The 14,624-nt window shown below is 50.3% G+C and overlaps 1 protein-coding gene across 1 annotated transcript in view; it reads right to left on the bottom strand.

Moving 5' to 3' along the window:
• Window positions 1-14,624, bottom strand: part of LOC136627325 (oocyte zinc finger protein XlCOF7.1-like) — a 722,169-nt gene that overhangs the window by 418,244 nt on the left and 289,301 nt on the right. The window contains exon 1 of the mRNA XM_066602340.1: window positions 4,154-4,271. Coding sequence (XP_066458437.1) covers window positions 4,154-4,238 — 85 coding nt within the window. The 5' untranslated portion in view covers window positions 4,239-4,271. Of the gene's footprint in view, window positions 1-4,153 lie in introns of the transcript that reaches the window.

A 14,624-nucleotide genomic window follows, 5' to 3' on the forward strand; every position in this document is an offset into this window, starting at 1 on the left:
CCTTTAGAAGGGCCTAGGACAAGAACTGTTCTCCTACAATTTACCCCCACTGTTCGAAGTCTCACATAACCTCTTAAAGCACCATTTACACGCAAAGGTGATCGCTCAAAATTTGTTCAAAAGATAGCTTGAATGAGAGTTTTGAGCGATCATTTTGCATAAACTACCAAGTAGCTACCTAGTAACTTATTAGATTCATTTGCGTGCAAATGAGGCTCCCTTTGCTGTATGCAGATAACAGCAGGATGTCTGTTATCTGCTTACAGCTCCATGGGCTCTCCAGTGGGACAGCAGTTGAAACAATGATATCAGAGCTGCCCGCAGAGAATCACAGCGTGCGGTCCCTGCTATCAGCTGGCTGGCTGAATGATGGTCTTTATGCTGAACTAAAAATCATCATTTGGCGGAAAAGCAAACAATGGCAGTATTTACACGAACAAATGATGGCTTTAGAGCGATACTTCAACAAATTTTGAGCGATAACCGTTGTGTGTAAATGGGCCTTTACATTCTAAAAATCGCAGGGGCAAAAATCTATTTTAATTGTAAGACCCTTCACAGTATAGATTAATTATTAAAACTCTATTTTATTATAATTCGGTAAAATATATCCCGTGGGGCACACCAAACAAAAATAAAGACAGACAATTAGAACCCTTTTATTAATGGGAGAGGAAAGGAAGTCAGCACAGTGAGCCACCCCGATTATTGGTATTGGAAAAGCCTATATTGGGAGATTTCACTGGAAAGCTTCATTAAGCTGTATAAAGAAATCTATACTGTGAAGGGCCTTTACATTCTAGGACCGTGATGGCGAACCTATGACACACGTGTCAACACTGACACGCGTAGCCATAATCGCTGACACGCGGCCGCTCACCCAGTTAGTGAATACTGCCAGGGGCCGTGGCTCCCCTGCTGGTATTCACTAACCAGCACTACTAGCAGCGCTGATCCCGGAGCACACTGTGATGTCAGTGTGTAGCCAGGATCCTCCTCCCCCCCATCCCCCGACGTCTCGTACCTGTTGGTTCCGCGAGAGCGTCCGGGGGAGGAGGCATCCTGCAACACACTGACGTCAGTGTGCGCCAGAGATCATCGCTGCTGGCGGTGCGCCGGGCACAGGAGGAGCAGAGTTTCCATAAGGTAAGTACGTGTGTCTCGTGGGGGGCAGTCACCGCTGGGGGGCCGCTGTAAGGGAGCGGGGACACAGCAAAATTAGTGCGGTGACAGGGCTAGAGAAGAAGGGGGATGGAGGCTGCAGGGGAGCGGTGAAACAGCAAGATTACTTAAAGGGGTTGTCCCGCGCCGAAACGGGTTTTTTTTTTTTTTAACCCCCCCCCCCCCGTTCGGCGCGAGACAACCCCCCGATGCAGGGGTTAAAAAAACAAAACGGAGAGTGCTTACCTGAATCCCGGCGGTCCGGCGTCTTCATACTCACCTGCTGAAGATGGCCGCCGGGGTCTGCTCCCTCCGTGGACCGCAGCTCTTCTGTGCGGTCCATTGCCGATTCCAGCCTCCTGATTGGCTGGAATCGGCACGTGACGGGGCGGAGCTACACGGAGCCGGCATTCTGCACGAGCGGCCCCATTGAAGACAGCAGAAGACCCGGACTGCGCAAGCGCGGCTAATTTGGCCATCGGAGGCCGAAAATTAGTCGGCACCATGGAGACGAGGACGCCAGCAACGGAGCAGGTAAGTATAAAACTTTTGATAACTTCTGTATGGCTCATAATTAATGCACAATGTACATTACAAAGTGCATTAATATGGCCATACAGAAGTGTATAGACCCATTTGCTGCCGCGGGACAACCCCTTTAAGGGACAGAAGGCTGCAGGGGAAAGTGCAGGCTGCTAGGACCTTCAATGCTTGAGCCCATCGGGAGCTAGGGGTGTGACAGGGCCATTCCTCCTGTCAAACCACTAGCTTCCGGTGGCGTCAAGATACATTAATACAGAGAAGGTGTTTGACAAGGTCCATTGGGGATACCGGATTCAAGCATTGCAGACATTTGGGTTTGCGGGCCCCATCCTCCAGGCCATAAAAGCCCTATATTCCTCCCCCTCGGCGATGGTTCTGATCAATGGTCTTCCATCCAAGCCTTAAATGACACAAGATAAGGGTGCCCTCCATCACCCCTGTTTTTTTCGATTGTTATGGAAGCACTGGCAGAGGATATTCGAAATAATCCAAACATTAGAAGAATTACAGTGGCCCCCCCGACACACAAAACAAACCTTTTCGCAGACGACGTTATCCTAACACTCACTAAACCGGAGTCATCATTAGCTTAAGGCTTCAAAACATTGGAAAAATGTGGTTCACTATCCTACTATAAAGCCAAGTCTTCAACATCTCTGATGAGGGGATTAACATAACAAAGCACAACAATTGTCATCCAATTTCCCATCCCAGTGGAGTCCCCACTCGATTCCCTATCTTGGCCTTTTATTGACGCCTGACACCTCAAACCAGCTTAAACCAACTTCCCCCACCCAATAAAATCTATACCAGAATAACTGGACAGACGAGCCTCCTTGGGGTTGGGATGGATGGGCAGGATTATACTATATTAGATGCTTATACTCTCTACAATCCTCTATCATCTATGGACCCTCCCTATACCCATCCCGATCACAACCTGCGCTTCCCTCCACAAAGGTCAGAAACGCTCTTTTCTCCTTAGGGAGAGCAACTATATACTATAAACTAAGTGAGGAGACTCAAATGGCCACGCACGCTCCTCTGGGTAATATGCAAATAAGGGAGATGGAATAAATCCTTCACAGTGCCACCTATTGGAAGGCAGCATTCCTTCGAGTCAAAGTGGGACTTTTTATACAAGTCTTCTTACAATGACTGGGAATCAAAAGCAAAGCCCGACTCCATGTACATACAGCTGTTTGCGGGTTATTGCCCATCATCAGTGTGCGTCCCCCCATCTGAACATTCCCTCCGCTGGCTGACCCCTCCCACCAGCGACTGATAACAGAAAGTCACCCACACTATAGCTTACATTTGTTAGTAAGTCACAGCAAATAATAATGCAGGTAAATCACTAAATGTAGCAGTAAAACATAACTTTATTAATATGTTCTATAGAGTAAAATACAAGCACTAAATGAGGGTAATAATACCAAAAACTGCATCATTGTACCATCTGAGGACAACCCCTTCCCCACTGAGTAACATAACCAACTGTCATATACTCACCTCCCCCCTCCCGCTGTGTCCCACCACGGTGCTATGTCCCTTCCCCCGCTCAGTTTACAGCTGCAGTCCCGCCCGGTTCATGGGACGTCACAGGGACTGCAGCCAATAAGAGCTCAGAGATTCATCTTTATGTGAAACTGTACAAAGGCTTTCCTGACACCCAGATAGGCGATATCCACGACTCCACGTTCATCCACTATTTCTGTGAAGGGGAATGCATTGTGGCTTGTAGTCTGCACCCTGCCTCGACAATCACAAGTAGTCCAAACTAGCCGGGCTTCATGTAATTGTAGGGTCACAGCAAACTGCGATACAACCGCACTGACCGCCATTACATCCCAATGAGAAGAGTATTGTGGTCAGAGTCTCCATGTAGCCATAGCCGTACTGGTGACCCCTTCACCAATTTAGAGGGGTTCATATTGGTAATTCGTAGAACCCAAGAGAACAATAAAGGCAGACAATGATATATTATTGGCCACAACCCAGCAGCTCCTACTGGTGATGCCAGATCCCTCCTTCTCCAGTCCTGCGGAGAAGGGGCTGGGGGGGATAGTTGGGGGACAGGGGCAGCATGGGCCAAGGCACCTCTCCAGCCCAGCACCGCCGCCGGCTACTGTAGCAGTAGGGCTGGTGGAGCAGAGATCTTCTGTAGACACATTCTGTTTGATACAGCAGCCGTCCGCCATGTAGTCGCTGACTAGCGTCACTGTATGACCGGGATGCTTACATGTCAGCTATTAGTAAATGTGTACTGGTGATCTGTAGGCCTTCTGATTATACACTGACTTTACTCAACAACTGTGTAGTGAATGGCTCTACTAATCCAACTAGCACAGTGTCCTGCCTGGCTCACACCCCACTCCTGCCTACAAGCACCAGGGGCACATGCCCCACATCACCCCTCCCCAGCTATGATCCTAAATACATCCATTACCTGGTGATGTGAGCGGCTGGCGGGTCTCCATCATGGCCTCCTTGTACAGATCCTTGTGTCCTTCTAAATACTCCCACTCCTCCATGGAGAAATAGACAGCGACATCCTGACACCTTATAGGAACCTGACAACACAATATACAGTCATCACCCAGAAGCCTCCAGTGCTGTTACTGTATAATGTCCCAGCATTCCCTGCAGCGTCACCTCTCTAGTCAGCAGCTCAATCATCTTGTTGGTGAGTTCTAGAATCTTCTGTACATTGATCTCCTCATGTATCAGGGGGTGAGGTGGGGGCCCCATGATTGGGCTCAGGGGTCTTCCCCATCCATCACACACAGGGGCCCGATAGTCATCACTAGATGTCTTCTTCACTACTGTGTAATCCTGTATATGGGGAGACATTAATAAATATCACTACAGACATTTCCAGAGTCCATCACCTCTCCAGTGACATCATCTGTTATAACCATAGATAAGAATGATGTAATGTGACATCATCAGAATCTCTCCCCTCTCCAGTGACATCATCTGTTATTACCATAGATAAGAATGATGTAATGTGACATCATCAGAATCTCTCACCTCCCCAGTCAGCTGGAGGAGTATCTCTAGGGTGAGGTTGAATACACTCTCCGCCATCTTGTTTCTGTTCTTCTCCATCTCTGATGAATCAGTCCTGTAGGGACCTGAATGGAAACAATATGAACCGATGTAAAAACCACAAAAACCAACATCTCCAAGTTCAGCTGCTTTTTACAGGGTTTTCTCTGAAGCGCTGCGGTGTTTTAGCGCACAATATAGATGTCTGCAATGTACATGCGTGTTGGGATGTATGTGTGACATCGGGCAGCAGAATCCTCCGGACAGCCTCCCGTTAACCCCTTCCTGCAGCCATTTCTCATCCCCACCGCCCAACGACAATTGCTATTATATCTGCTAATAAAGCTGGATGAGCGCCGGTATTGTGAGGGACAAGTAGGATTTTTAATAGCAGCATTTAATGTGGGAGAACCTTAGAAATACTTTATTAGGAATTCATTTAATAAGGAATTTTATAAAAACATTTGCTGGAATCCTTTAACCCCTTAGTGCTATAGGTAGTACATGTACGTCCTGCAGCGTCGGGGTATGTATGAACGCGGCGATCTCCCTCCATACAGCGCGAGCGCCGGCTGTTTACTGCGGCTGATACCAACTCCGATAAGCTGTCAATTCTGATAGCGCCATTTAAATGGGATGAGATCGCAGGGAGCCGTGCAGGTGTCATGGCAGCCAGGGGCCCTCTGTAATGCCACGGGGCTGTCCTGGCAGAATGCCTATCAAGCCATGCCCGTGGCTCCTCCAGAAAAGGAGTGAGAAGATGAGCCCATTCCCATCTAATTACTTCTCTGTACTAATTACTTACTGACTCCACGACCTAAACGTTTACCAGCGTCCGGATCGCGGCATCCAATAATCCGCACAAACCTCAGTAAAGTTTACACCGCCCTATCCCGTCTGGGCCCAATCTGTAGCAGAAAGTAGGCCGACCGCTTCTATAGCGAAACCCGTTACACGCTGCCATCACAGAGATAACAAATATCACTAGCGAGGAACGGCTAATACATTCCTGATGACAGATGGAAAACATCCTAAAGGTCATACTAATGGCCACCAAAATACCCTGCAGGGGGCGCCCTCCAGCCTCACCCTGCCCTGCAAAGAATTGCATCTTCTACACCCTGGTGATCAGAGGCATCTCGTCCTTCATCTACTAGGACTTACTATTCTTATACAGAGGAGTCTACATCCTGGTGGTCAGAGGGATCTGGTCCTTCAGCCGCTAGGACTTACTATTCTTATACAGAGGAGTCCACATCCCGCTGGTCATTAGTTTAAAAAGAAGACAGCCGACAGCCTGATAACTATAAATATTACAATACAGAGATCTCCCATCATCTAGTTATACCCAGAACTGTAACTAGGGGGCGCTCTAATAACTACTCAAAGGGTATATAAGGGGACAGTACAGAGATCTCCTATCATCTAGTTATACCCAGAACTGTAACTAGGGGGCGCTCTAATAACTACTCAAAGGGTATATAAGGGGACAGTACAGAGATCTCCTATCATCTAGTTATACCCAATGGCCCGTTAGCTTAGTTGGGTAAGAGCGTGGTGCTAATAACCTCAAGGTCGCAGGTTCAATCCCTGCCCGGGCCAGTTTGCGTATAAATCCAGCACTGAGCAGGGGGTTGGACCAGATGAACCTGGAGGTCCCATTCTATGATACCCAGGACTGTAACTAGAGGGCGCTCTCTCCGTCTAGAGCAGCAATGGCAAACTTTTTATAGTGCCCAAACTGTATCTCAAAACCCCCTTATTTATCACACAGTGCCAACACATCAGGGGGCGGGGCTTATCACTACGTATGATGTTACATCTGTCATTGTAAAAAGGACTAGTAATAGTTAGGAAATTATAGTGCCAGTGTTTCTGGTGGTGCAGTGCGCCACACAGCTCTGCTACATGCATGTCACACACACATACAGCTCTACTACATGCATGTCACACACACATACAGCTCTACTACATGCATGTCACACACACACACAGCTCTACTACATGCATGTCACACACACACACATACAGCTCTACTACATGCATGTCACACACACACACATACAGCTCTACTAGATGCATGTCACACACACACATACAGCTCTACTACATGCATGTCACACACACACATACAGCTCTACTACATGCATGTCACACACACACATACAGCTCTACTACATGCATGTCACACACACACATACAGCTCTACTACATGCATGTCACACACACACATACAGCTCTGCTACCTGCATGTCACACACATATATAGCTCTGCTGTATAAATTTTTCATCCCATACAACAGGGATCACAAGCAGCACAGCACTCTGGATGAAGTACCTGTGATGATGTCAACATCATGCTCTGCCCTGATCACATGACAGTGACATCATCACAGATTCTTCATTCCAAGTTAGTGTGCTTACAGGACCTGTAATGACATCAAAGTCATGTGATCAGGGGGCGGAGTGTGTAACTCACTCACAGACAGACAGTAGGGCTCACACATCCTCCAAAAGCTTCCTACTATCAGCGCTCTGTGGCTCACAGCTGCCTGTAGTGGCATCACCTGACCAGACCGCTGGGAAAAGGAAGCCGGGGAGCGCCGACAGCAGGAAGCCCGCAGAGGGGGTGAGGGGGGAGCGCCGACAGCAGGAAGCCCGCAGAGGGGGTGAGGGGGGAGCGCCGACAGCAGGAAGCCCGCAGAGGGGGTGAGGGGGGAGCGCCGACAGCAGGAAGCCCGCAGAGGGGGTGAGGGGGGAGCGCCGACAGCAGGAAGCCCGCAGAGGGGGTGAGGGGGGAGCGCCGACAGCAGGAAGCCCGCAGAGGGGGTGAGGGGGGAGCGCCGACAGCAGGAAGCCCGCAGAGGGGGTGAGGGGGGAGCGCCGACAGCAGGAAGCCCGCAGAGGGGGTGAGGGGGGAGCGCCGACAGCAGGAAGCCCGCAGAGGGGGTGAGGGGGGAGCGCCGACAGCAGGAAGCCCGCAGAGGGGGTGAGGGGGGAGCGCCGACAGCAGGAAGCCCGCAGAGGGGGTGAGGGGGGAGCGCCGACAGCAGGAAGCCCGCAGAGGGGGTGAGGGGGGAGCGCCGACAGCAGGAAGCCCGCAGAGGGGGTGAGGGGGAGCGCCGACAGCAGGAAGCCCGCAGAGGGGGTGAGGGGGGAGCGCCGACAGCAGGAAGCCCGCAGAGGGGGTGAGGGGGGAGCGCAGCATGGTAGGAAATTAGCTGCGCATACATGGCCAATTTCCAGTCAAACTCTTCACTAATCGTCTCATATATCGTCCCCAGTAGTAACAGTGACCCCAACATCATCCCCCAAAAGCCCGAGCAGTGATCGTGACACTGACACACAAACTGTCCCCAGTAGCAATAATGTCCCACCCTCCACAGTGTCCCCAGTAACAATAGCGCCCCCCCCTCACCACAGCGGCCCCAGTAATACTAGTGCCCCCCCCCATCACCACAGCGGCCCCAGTAATACTAGTGCCCCCCCCATCACCACAGCGGCCCCAGTAATACTAGTGCCCCCCCCATCACCACAGCGGCCCCAGTAATACTAGTGCCCCCCCCCATCACCACAGCGGCCCCAGTAATACTAGTGCCCCCCCCATCACCACAGCGGCCCCAGTAATACTAGTGCCCCCCCCATCACCACAGCGGCCCCAGTAATACTAGTGCCCCCCCCATCACCACAGCGGCCCCAGTAATACTAGTGCCCCCCCCCATCACCACAGCGGCCCCAGTAATACTAGTGCCCCCCCCATCACCACAGCGGCCCCAGTAATACTAGTGCCCCCCCCATCACCACAGCGGCCCCAGTAATACTAGTGCCCCCCCCCATCACCACAGCGGCCCCAGTAATACTAGTGCCCCCCCCATCACCACAGCGGCCCCAGTAATACTAGTGCCCCCCCCATCACCACAGCGGCCCCAGTAATACTAGTGCCCCCCCCATCACCACAGCGGCCCCAGTAATACTAGTGCCCCCCCCCCATCACCACAGCGGCCCCAGTAATACTAGTGCCCCCCCCCATCACCACAGCGGCCCCAGTAATACTAGTGCCCCCCCCATCACCACAGCGGCCCCAGTAATACTAGTGACCCCCCCTCACCACAGCGGCCCCAGTAATACTAGTGCCCCCCCCCTCACCACAGCGGCCCCAGTAATACTAGTGCCCCCCCCCCCTCACCCCCCTCACCACAGCGGCCCCAGTAATACTAGTGCCCCCCCCTCACCACAGCGGCCCCAGTAATACTAGTGCCCCCCCCTCACCACAGCGGCCCCAGTAATACTAGTGACCCCCCCCTCACCACAGCGGCCCCAGTAATACTAGTGCCCCTCCCCTCACCACAGCGGCCCCAGTAATACTAGTGCCCCTCCCCTCACCACAGCGGCCCCAGTAATACTAGTGCCCCCCCACAATGCCCCCAGTAGTAAGTGTCCCCCTCACCAGTGTCCCCACTAGTAATAGTCACCCCTACAGTGTCCCCAGTAGTAATAGTGTCCCCCTCACCAGTGGCCCCAGTAGTAATAGTGTGTCCCCCCCACCCACAGTGGCCGCAGTGGTAATAGTGTGTCCCCCCCCCCTACAGTGGCACCAGTAGTAATAGCGTGCCCCCCCTACAGTGGCCCCAGTAGTAATAGTGTGTGTCCCCCCCCCTACAGTGGCCCCAGTAGTAATAGTGTGTCCCCCCCCTACAGTGGCCCCAGTAGTAATAGTGTGTCCCCCCCCCCTACAGTGGCCCCAGTAGTAATAGTGTGTCCCCCCACCCCTACAGTGTCCCCAGTAGTAATAGTGTGTCCCCCCACCCCTACAGTGTCCCCAGTAGTAATAGTGTGCCCCCCCCCCTACAGTGGCCCCAGTAGTAATAGTGTGTCCCCCCCCCCCTACAGTGTCCCCAGTAGTAATAGTGTGTCCCCCCCCCTACAGTGTCCCCAGTAGTAATAGTGTGTCCCCCCCCTACAGTGTCCCCAGTAGTAATAGTGTGTCCCCCCCCCTACAGTGTCCCCAGTAGTAATAGTGTGCCCCCCCCCTACAGTGGCCCCAGTAGTAATAGTGTGTCCCCCCACCCCTACAGTGTCCCCAGTAGTAATAGTGTGTCTCCCCCCCCTACAGTGTCCCCAGTAGTAATAGTGTCCCCCCCCCCTTACAGTGACCCCAGTAGTAATAGTCACCCCTACAGTGTCCCCAGTAGTAATAGTGTGTCCCCCCACCCCTACAGTGGCCCCAGTAGTAATAGTGTGCCCCCCCCTACAGTGGCCCCAGTAGTAATAGTGTGTCCCCCCCCCCCTACAGTGGCCCCAGTAGTAATAGTGTCCCCCTCACCAGTGGCCCCAGTAGTAATAGTGTGTCTCCCCCCCCCTACAGTGTCCCCAGTAGTAATAGTGTCCCCCCCCCCTTACAGTGGCCCCAGTAGTAATAGTCACCCCTACAGTGTCCCCAGTAGTAATAGTGTCCCCCCCCCCTACAGTGGCCCCAGTAGTAATAGTGTGTCTCCCCCCCCCCCCTACAGTGGCCCCAGTAGTAATAGTGTGTCTCCCCCCCCCCTACAGTGGCCCCAGTAGTAATAGTCACCCCTACAGAGGCCCCAATTGTAAAATTGATAGCCTTTTACCATTAGGCCTCCTTCACACGGGCTACAAATCTCCTGTATGTGCGGCCCGCGGTTCCCTCTGGGTTCCTTCACACACGAGATGATTTGTAGCTACAGAACGACACCCAAACCTCGCAGGTCGGCGATATGTCCGCAGCACCCGAGGGTTTGTAGCCATGTTTCTCTATGGAGCCTTCCTCTCTATCGCATCGCGTGAAACCGCGGTCTGCATGCGGCGCAACTTTGACAGAAGCCGATGATACAAAGTCACGGGATTGTGTAGCGCTATAATATCGTTGTATTGCTGAGAGAAAACCGCAGCCATATCATACGGTACAGAGATATCATACGGGGCGGCCATGTCATACGGGGCGGCCATGTCATACGGGGCGGCCATGTCATACGGCGCGGCGATGTCATACGGGGCGGCCATGTCATACGGGGCGGCCATGTCATACGGGGCGGCCATGTCATACGGCGCGGCGATGTCATACGGGGCGGCGATGTCATACGGGGCGGCGATGTCATACGGCGCGGCGATGTCATACGGGGCGGCGATGTCATACGGGGCGGCGATGTCATACGGCGCGGCGATGTCATACGGGGCGGCGATGTCATACGGGGCGGCGATATCATACGGCGCGGCCATGTCATACGGCGCGGCGAAATCATACGGGGCGGCGAAATCATACGGGGCGGCGATATCATACGGGGCGGCGATATCATACGGCGCGGCGAAGTCATACGGTGCAGCGATGGAATATCAATGCGATGTGTCGCCCGTGTGAAGGAGGCCTCATACTAACCTCTTCCTCGTCTTCAGGACAACCAGGTGCTTCCAGGACCTGTGATGATGTCACTGTCATGTGATCAGCTATGTAGGAGGAGTCAGGTATCACATGACCAAGGTGATCAGATTCTGCGGCTGGCTGAGCAGGGGGCATACTGTACTGTGGATGTAGCAGAGCTGTATGTGTGTAATGTACACGCTCCTGTACTGTATGTGTATTGTGGATGTAGCAGAGCTGTATGTGTGTAATGTACACGCTCCTGTACTGTATGTGTATTGTGGATGTAGCAGAGCTGTATGTGTGTAATGTACACGCTCCTGTACTGTATGTGTATTGTAGATGTAGCAGAGCTGTATGTGTGTAATGTACACGCTCCTGTACTGTATGTGTACTGTGGATGTAGCAGAGCTGTATGTGTGTTATGTACACGCTCCTGTACTGTATGTGTATTGTGGATGTAGCAGAGCTGTATGTGTGTAATGTACACGCTCCTGTACTGTATGTGTATTGTGGATGTAGCAGAGCTGTATGTGTGTAATGTACACGCTCCTGTACTGTATGTGTATTGTGGATGTAGCAGAGCTGTATGTGTGTAATGTACACGCTCCTGTACTGTATGTGTATTGTGGATGTAGCAGAGCTGTATGTGTGTAATGTACACGCTCCTGTACTGTATGTGTATTGTGGATGTAGCAGAGCTGTATGTGTGTGTAATGTACACGCTCCTGTACTGTATGTGTATTGTGCATGTAGCAGAGCTGTATGTGTGTAATGTACACGCTCCTGTACTGTATGTGTATTGTGGATGTAGCAGAGCTGTATGTGTGTAATGTACACGCTCCTGTACTGTATGTGTATTGTGGATGTAGCAGAGCTGTATGTGTGTAATGTACACGCTCCTGTACTGTATGTGTATTGTGGATGTAGCAGAGCTGTATGTGTGTAATGTACACGCTCCTATACTGTATGTGTATTGTGGATGTAGCAGAGCTGTGTGTGTAATGTACACGCTCCTGTACTGTATGTGTATTGTTGATGTAGCAGAGCTGTATGTGTGTAATGTACACGCTCCTGTACTGTATGTGTATTGTGGATGTAGCAGAGCTGTATGTGTGTAATGTACACGCTCCTGTACTGTATGTGTATTGTGGATGTAGCAGAGCTGTATGTGTGTAATGTACACGCTCCTGTACTGTATGTGTATTGTGGATGTAGCAGAGCTGTATGTGTGTAATGTACACGCTCCTGTACTGTATGTGTATTGTGGATGTAGTACAGCTGTATGTGTGTAATGTACACGCTCCTGTACTGTATGTGTATTGTGGATGTAGCAGAGCTGTATGTGTGTAATGTACACGCTCCTGTACTGTATGTGTACTGTGGGTGTAGCAGAGCTGTATGTGTGTAATGTACACGCTCCTGTACTGTATTTGTACTGTGGATGTAGTACAGCTGTATGTGTGTAATGTACACGCTCCTGTACTGTATGTGTATTGTGGATGTAGCAGAGCTGTATGTGTGTAATGTACACGCTCCTGTACTGTATGTGTATTGTGGATGTAGCAGAGCTGTATGTGTGTAATGTACACGCTCCTCTACTGTATGTGTATTGTGGATGTAGCAGAGCTGTATGTGTGTAATGTACACGCTCCTGTACTGTATGTGTATTGTGGATGTAGCAGAGCTGTATGTGTGTAATGTACACGCTCCTGTACTGTATGTGTATTGTGGATGTAGCAGAGCTGTATGTGTGTAACGTACACGCTCCTGTACTGTATATGTATTGTGGATGTAGCAGAGCTGTATGTGTGTAATGTACACGCTCCTGTACTGTATGTGTATTGTGGATGTAGCAGAGCTGTATGTGTGTAATGTACACGCTCCTGTACTGTATGTGTATTGTGGATGTAGCAGAGCTGCATGTGTGTAATATACACGCTCCTGTACTGTATGTGTATTGTGGATGTAGCAGAGCTGTATGTGTGTAATGTACACGCTCCTGTACTGTATGTGTATTGTGGATGTAGCAGAGCTGTATGTGTGTAATGTACACGCTCCTGTACTGTATGTATTGTGGATGTAGCAGAGCTGTATGTGTGTAATGTACAGGCTCCTGTACTGTATGTGTATTGTGGATGTAGCAGAGCTGTATGTGTGTAATGTACACGCTCCTGTACTGTATGTGTATTGTGGATGTAGCAGAGCTGTATGTGTGTAATGTACACGCTCCTGTACTGTATGTGTATTGTGGATGTAGCAGAGCTGTATGTGTGTAATGTACGCGCTCCTGTACTGTATGTGTACTGTGGATGTAGCAGAGCTGTATGTGTGTAATGTACACGCTCCTGTACTGTATGTGTATTGTGGATGTAGCAGAGCTGTATGTGTGTAATGTACACGCTCCTGTACTGTATGTGTATTGTGGATGTAGCAGAGCTGTATGTGTGTAATGTACACGCTCCTGTACTGTATGTGTATTGTGGATGTAGCAGAGCTGTATGTGTGTAATGTACACGCTCCTGTACTGTATGTGTATTGTGGATGTAGCAGAGCTGTATGTGTGTAATGTACACGCTCCTGTACTGTATGTGTATTGTGGATGTAGCAGAGCTGTATGTGTAATGTACATGCTCCTGTACTGTATGTGTATTGTGGATGTAGCAGAGCTGTATGTGTGTAATGTACACGCTCCTGTACTGTATGTGTATTGTGGATGTAGCAGAGCTGTATGTGTGTAATGTACACGCTCCTGTACTGTATGTGTATTGTGTATGTAGCAGAGCACTGCAAAGACAGCAAGATACAAATCATAGCAACTGAACAGACATATATGCACATACTAGCTGATATACCCGGCTCCGCCCGAGTTAATTTGGTACTGGTGTTTATATGGTGTTCAGACAGAAAATCTTATGAAGTCGTGGTTACTGTAGAGATACCGAGGAAAACAACATGTTCACCATTTTGCATGGTTCTTTGCGTTACCCAGGAAACACCACGGGGAGGCAACCATGCGACAATTCCTTTATATAAAATGACATTAGAAAGTGAGAGAATTAGATTCCATACGTAAAATTTGGACGCTAATTCTTTTGCGCATAGAATTGAATAATCGAGTTGCAACCCATTAACTTTTCCTATTTATGACATAATCAATGCTCATGCCAAATTTCATGTTTCTACGACATCAGGAAGTGAGAGATTTAGATTCCGTACGTAAAATTTGGACGCTAGTTCTTTTGCGCTAGAATTGAATAATCGAGTTGGGACCTTTTTACTTTTCCTATTTATGACATATTCTATGCTCATGCTGAATTTCATGTTTCCCAAGACATCGGGAAGTGAGAGAATTAGTGGCGAGTCAGTGAGTGAGTGAGTGAGTGAGTCAGTGAGGGCTTTCGTCTTTATGTATATATATAGATATATGGGGATTGGCTGACCTGAGCAAACAACCTAGACAGCTACACCATCCACCTGTGGAGCTGTG

This window comes from Eleutherodactylus coqui, chromosome 5 (genome assembly GCF_035609145.1).
Source record: "Eleutherodactylus coqui strain aEleCoq1 chromosome 5, aEleCoq1.hap1, whole genome shotgun sequence".
NCBI classification, from domain to species: Eukaryota; Metazoa; Chordata; class Amphibia; order Anura; family Eleutherodactylidae; genus Eleutherodactylus; species Eleutherodactylus coqui.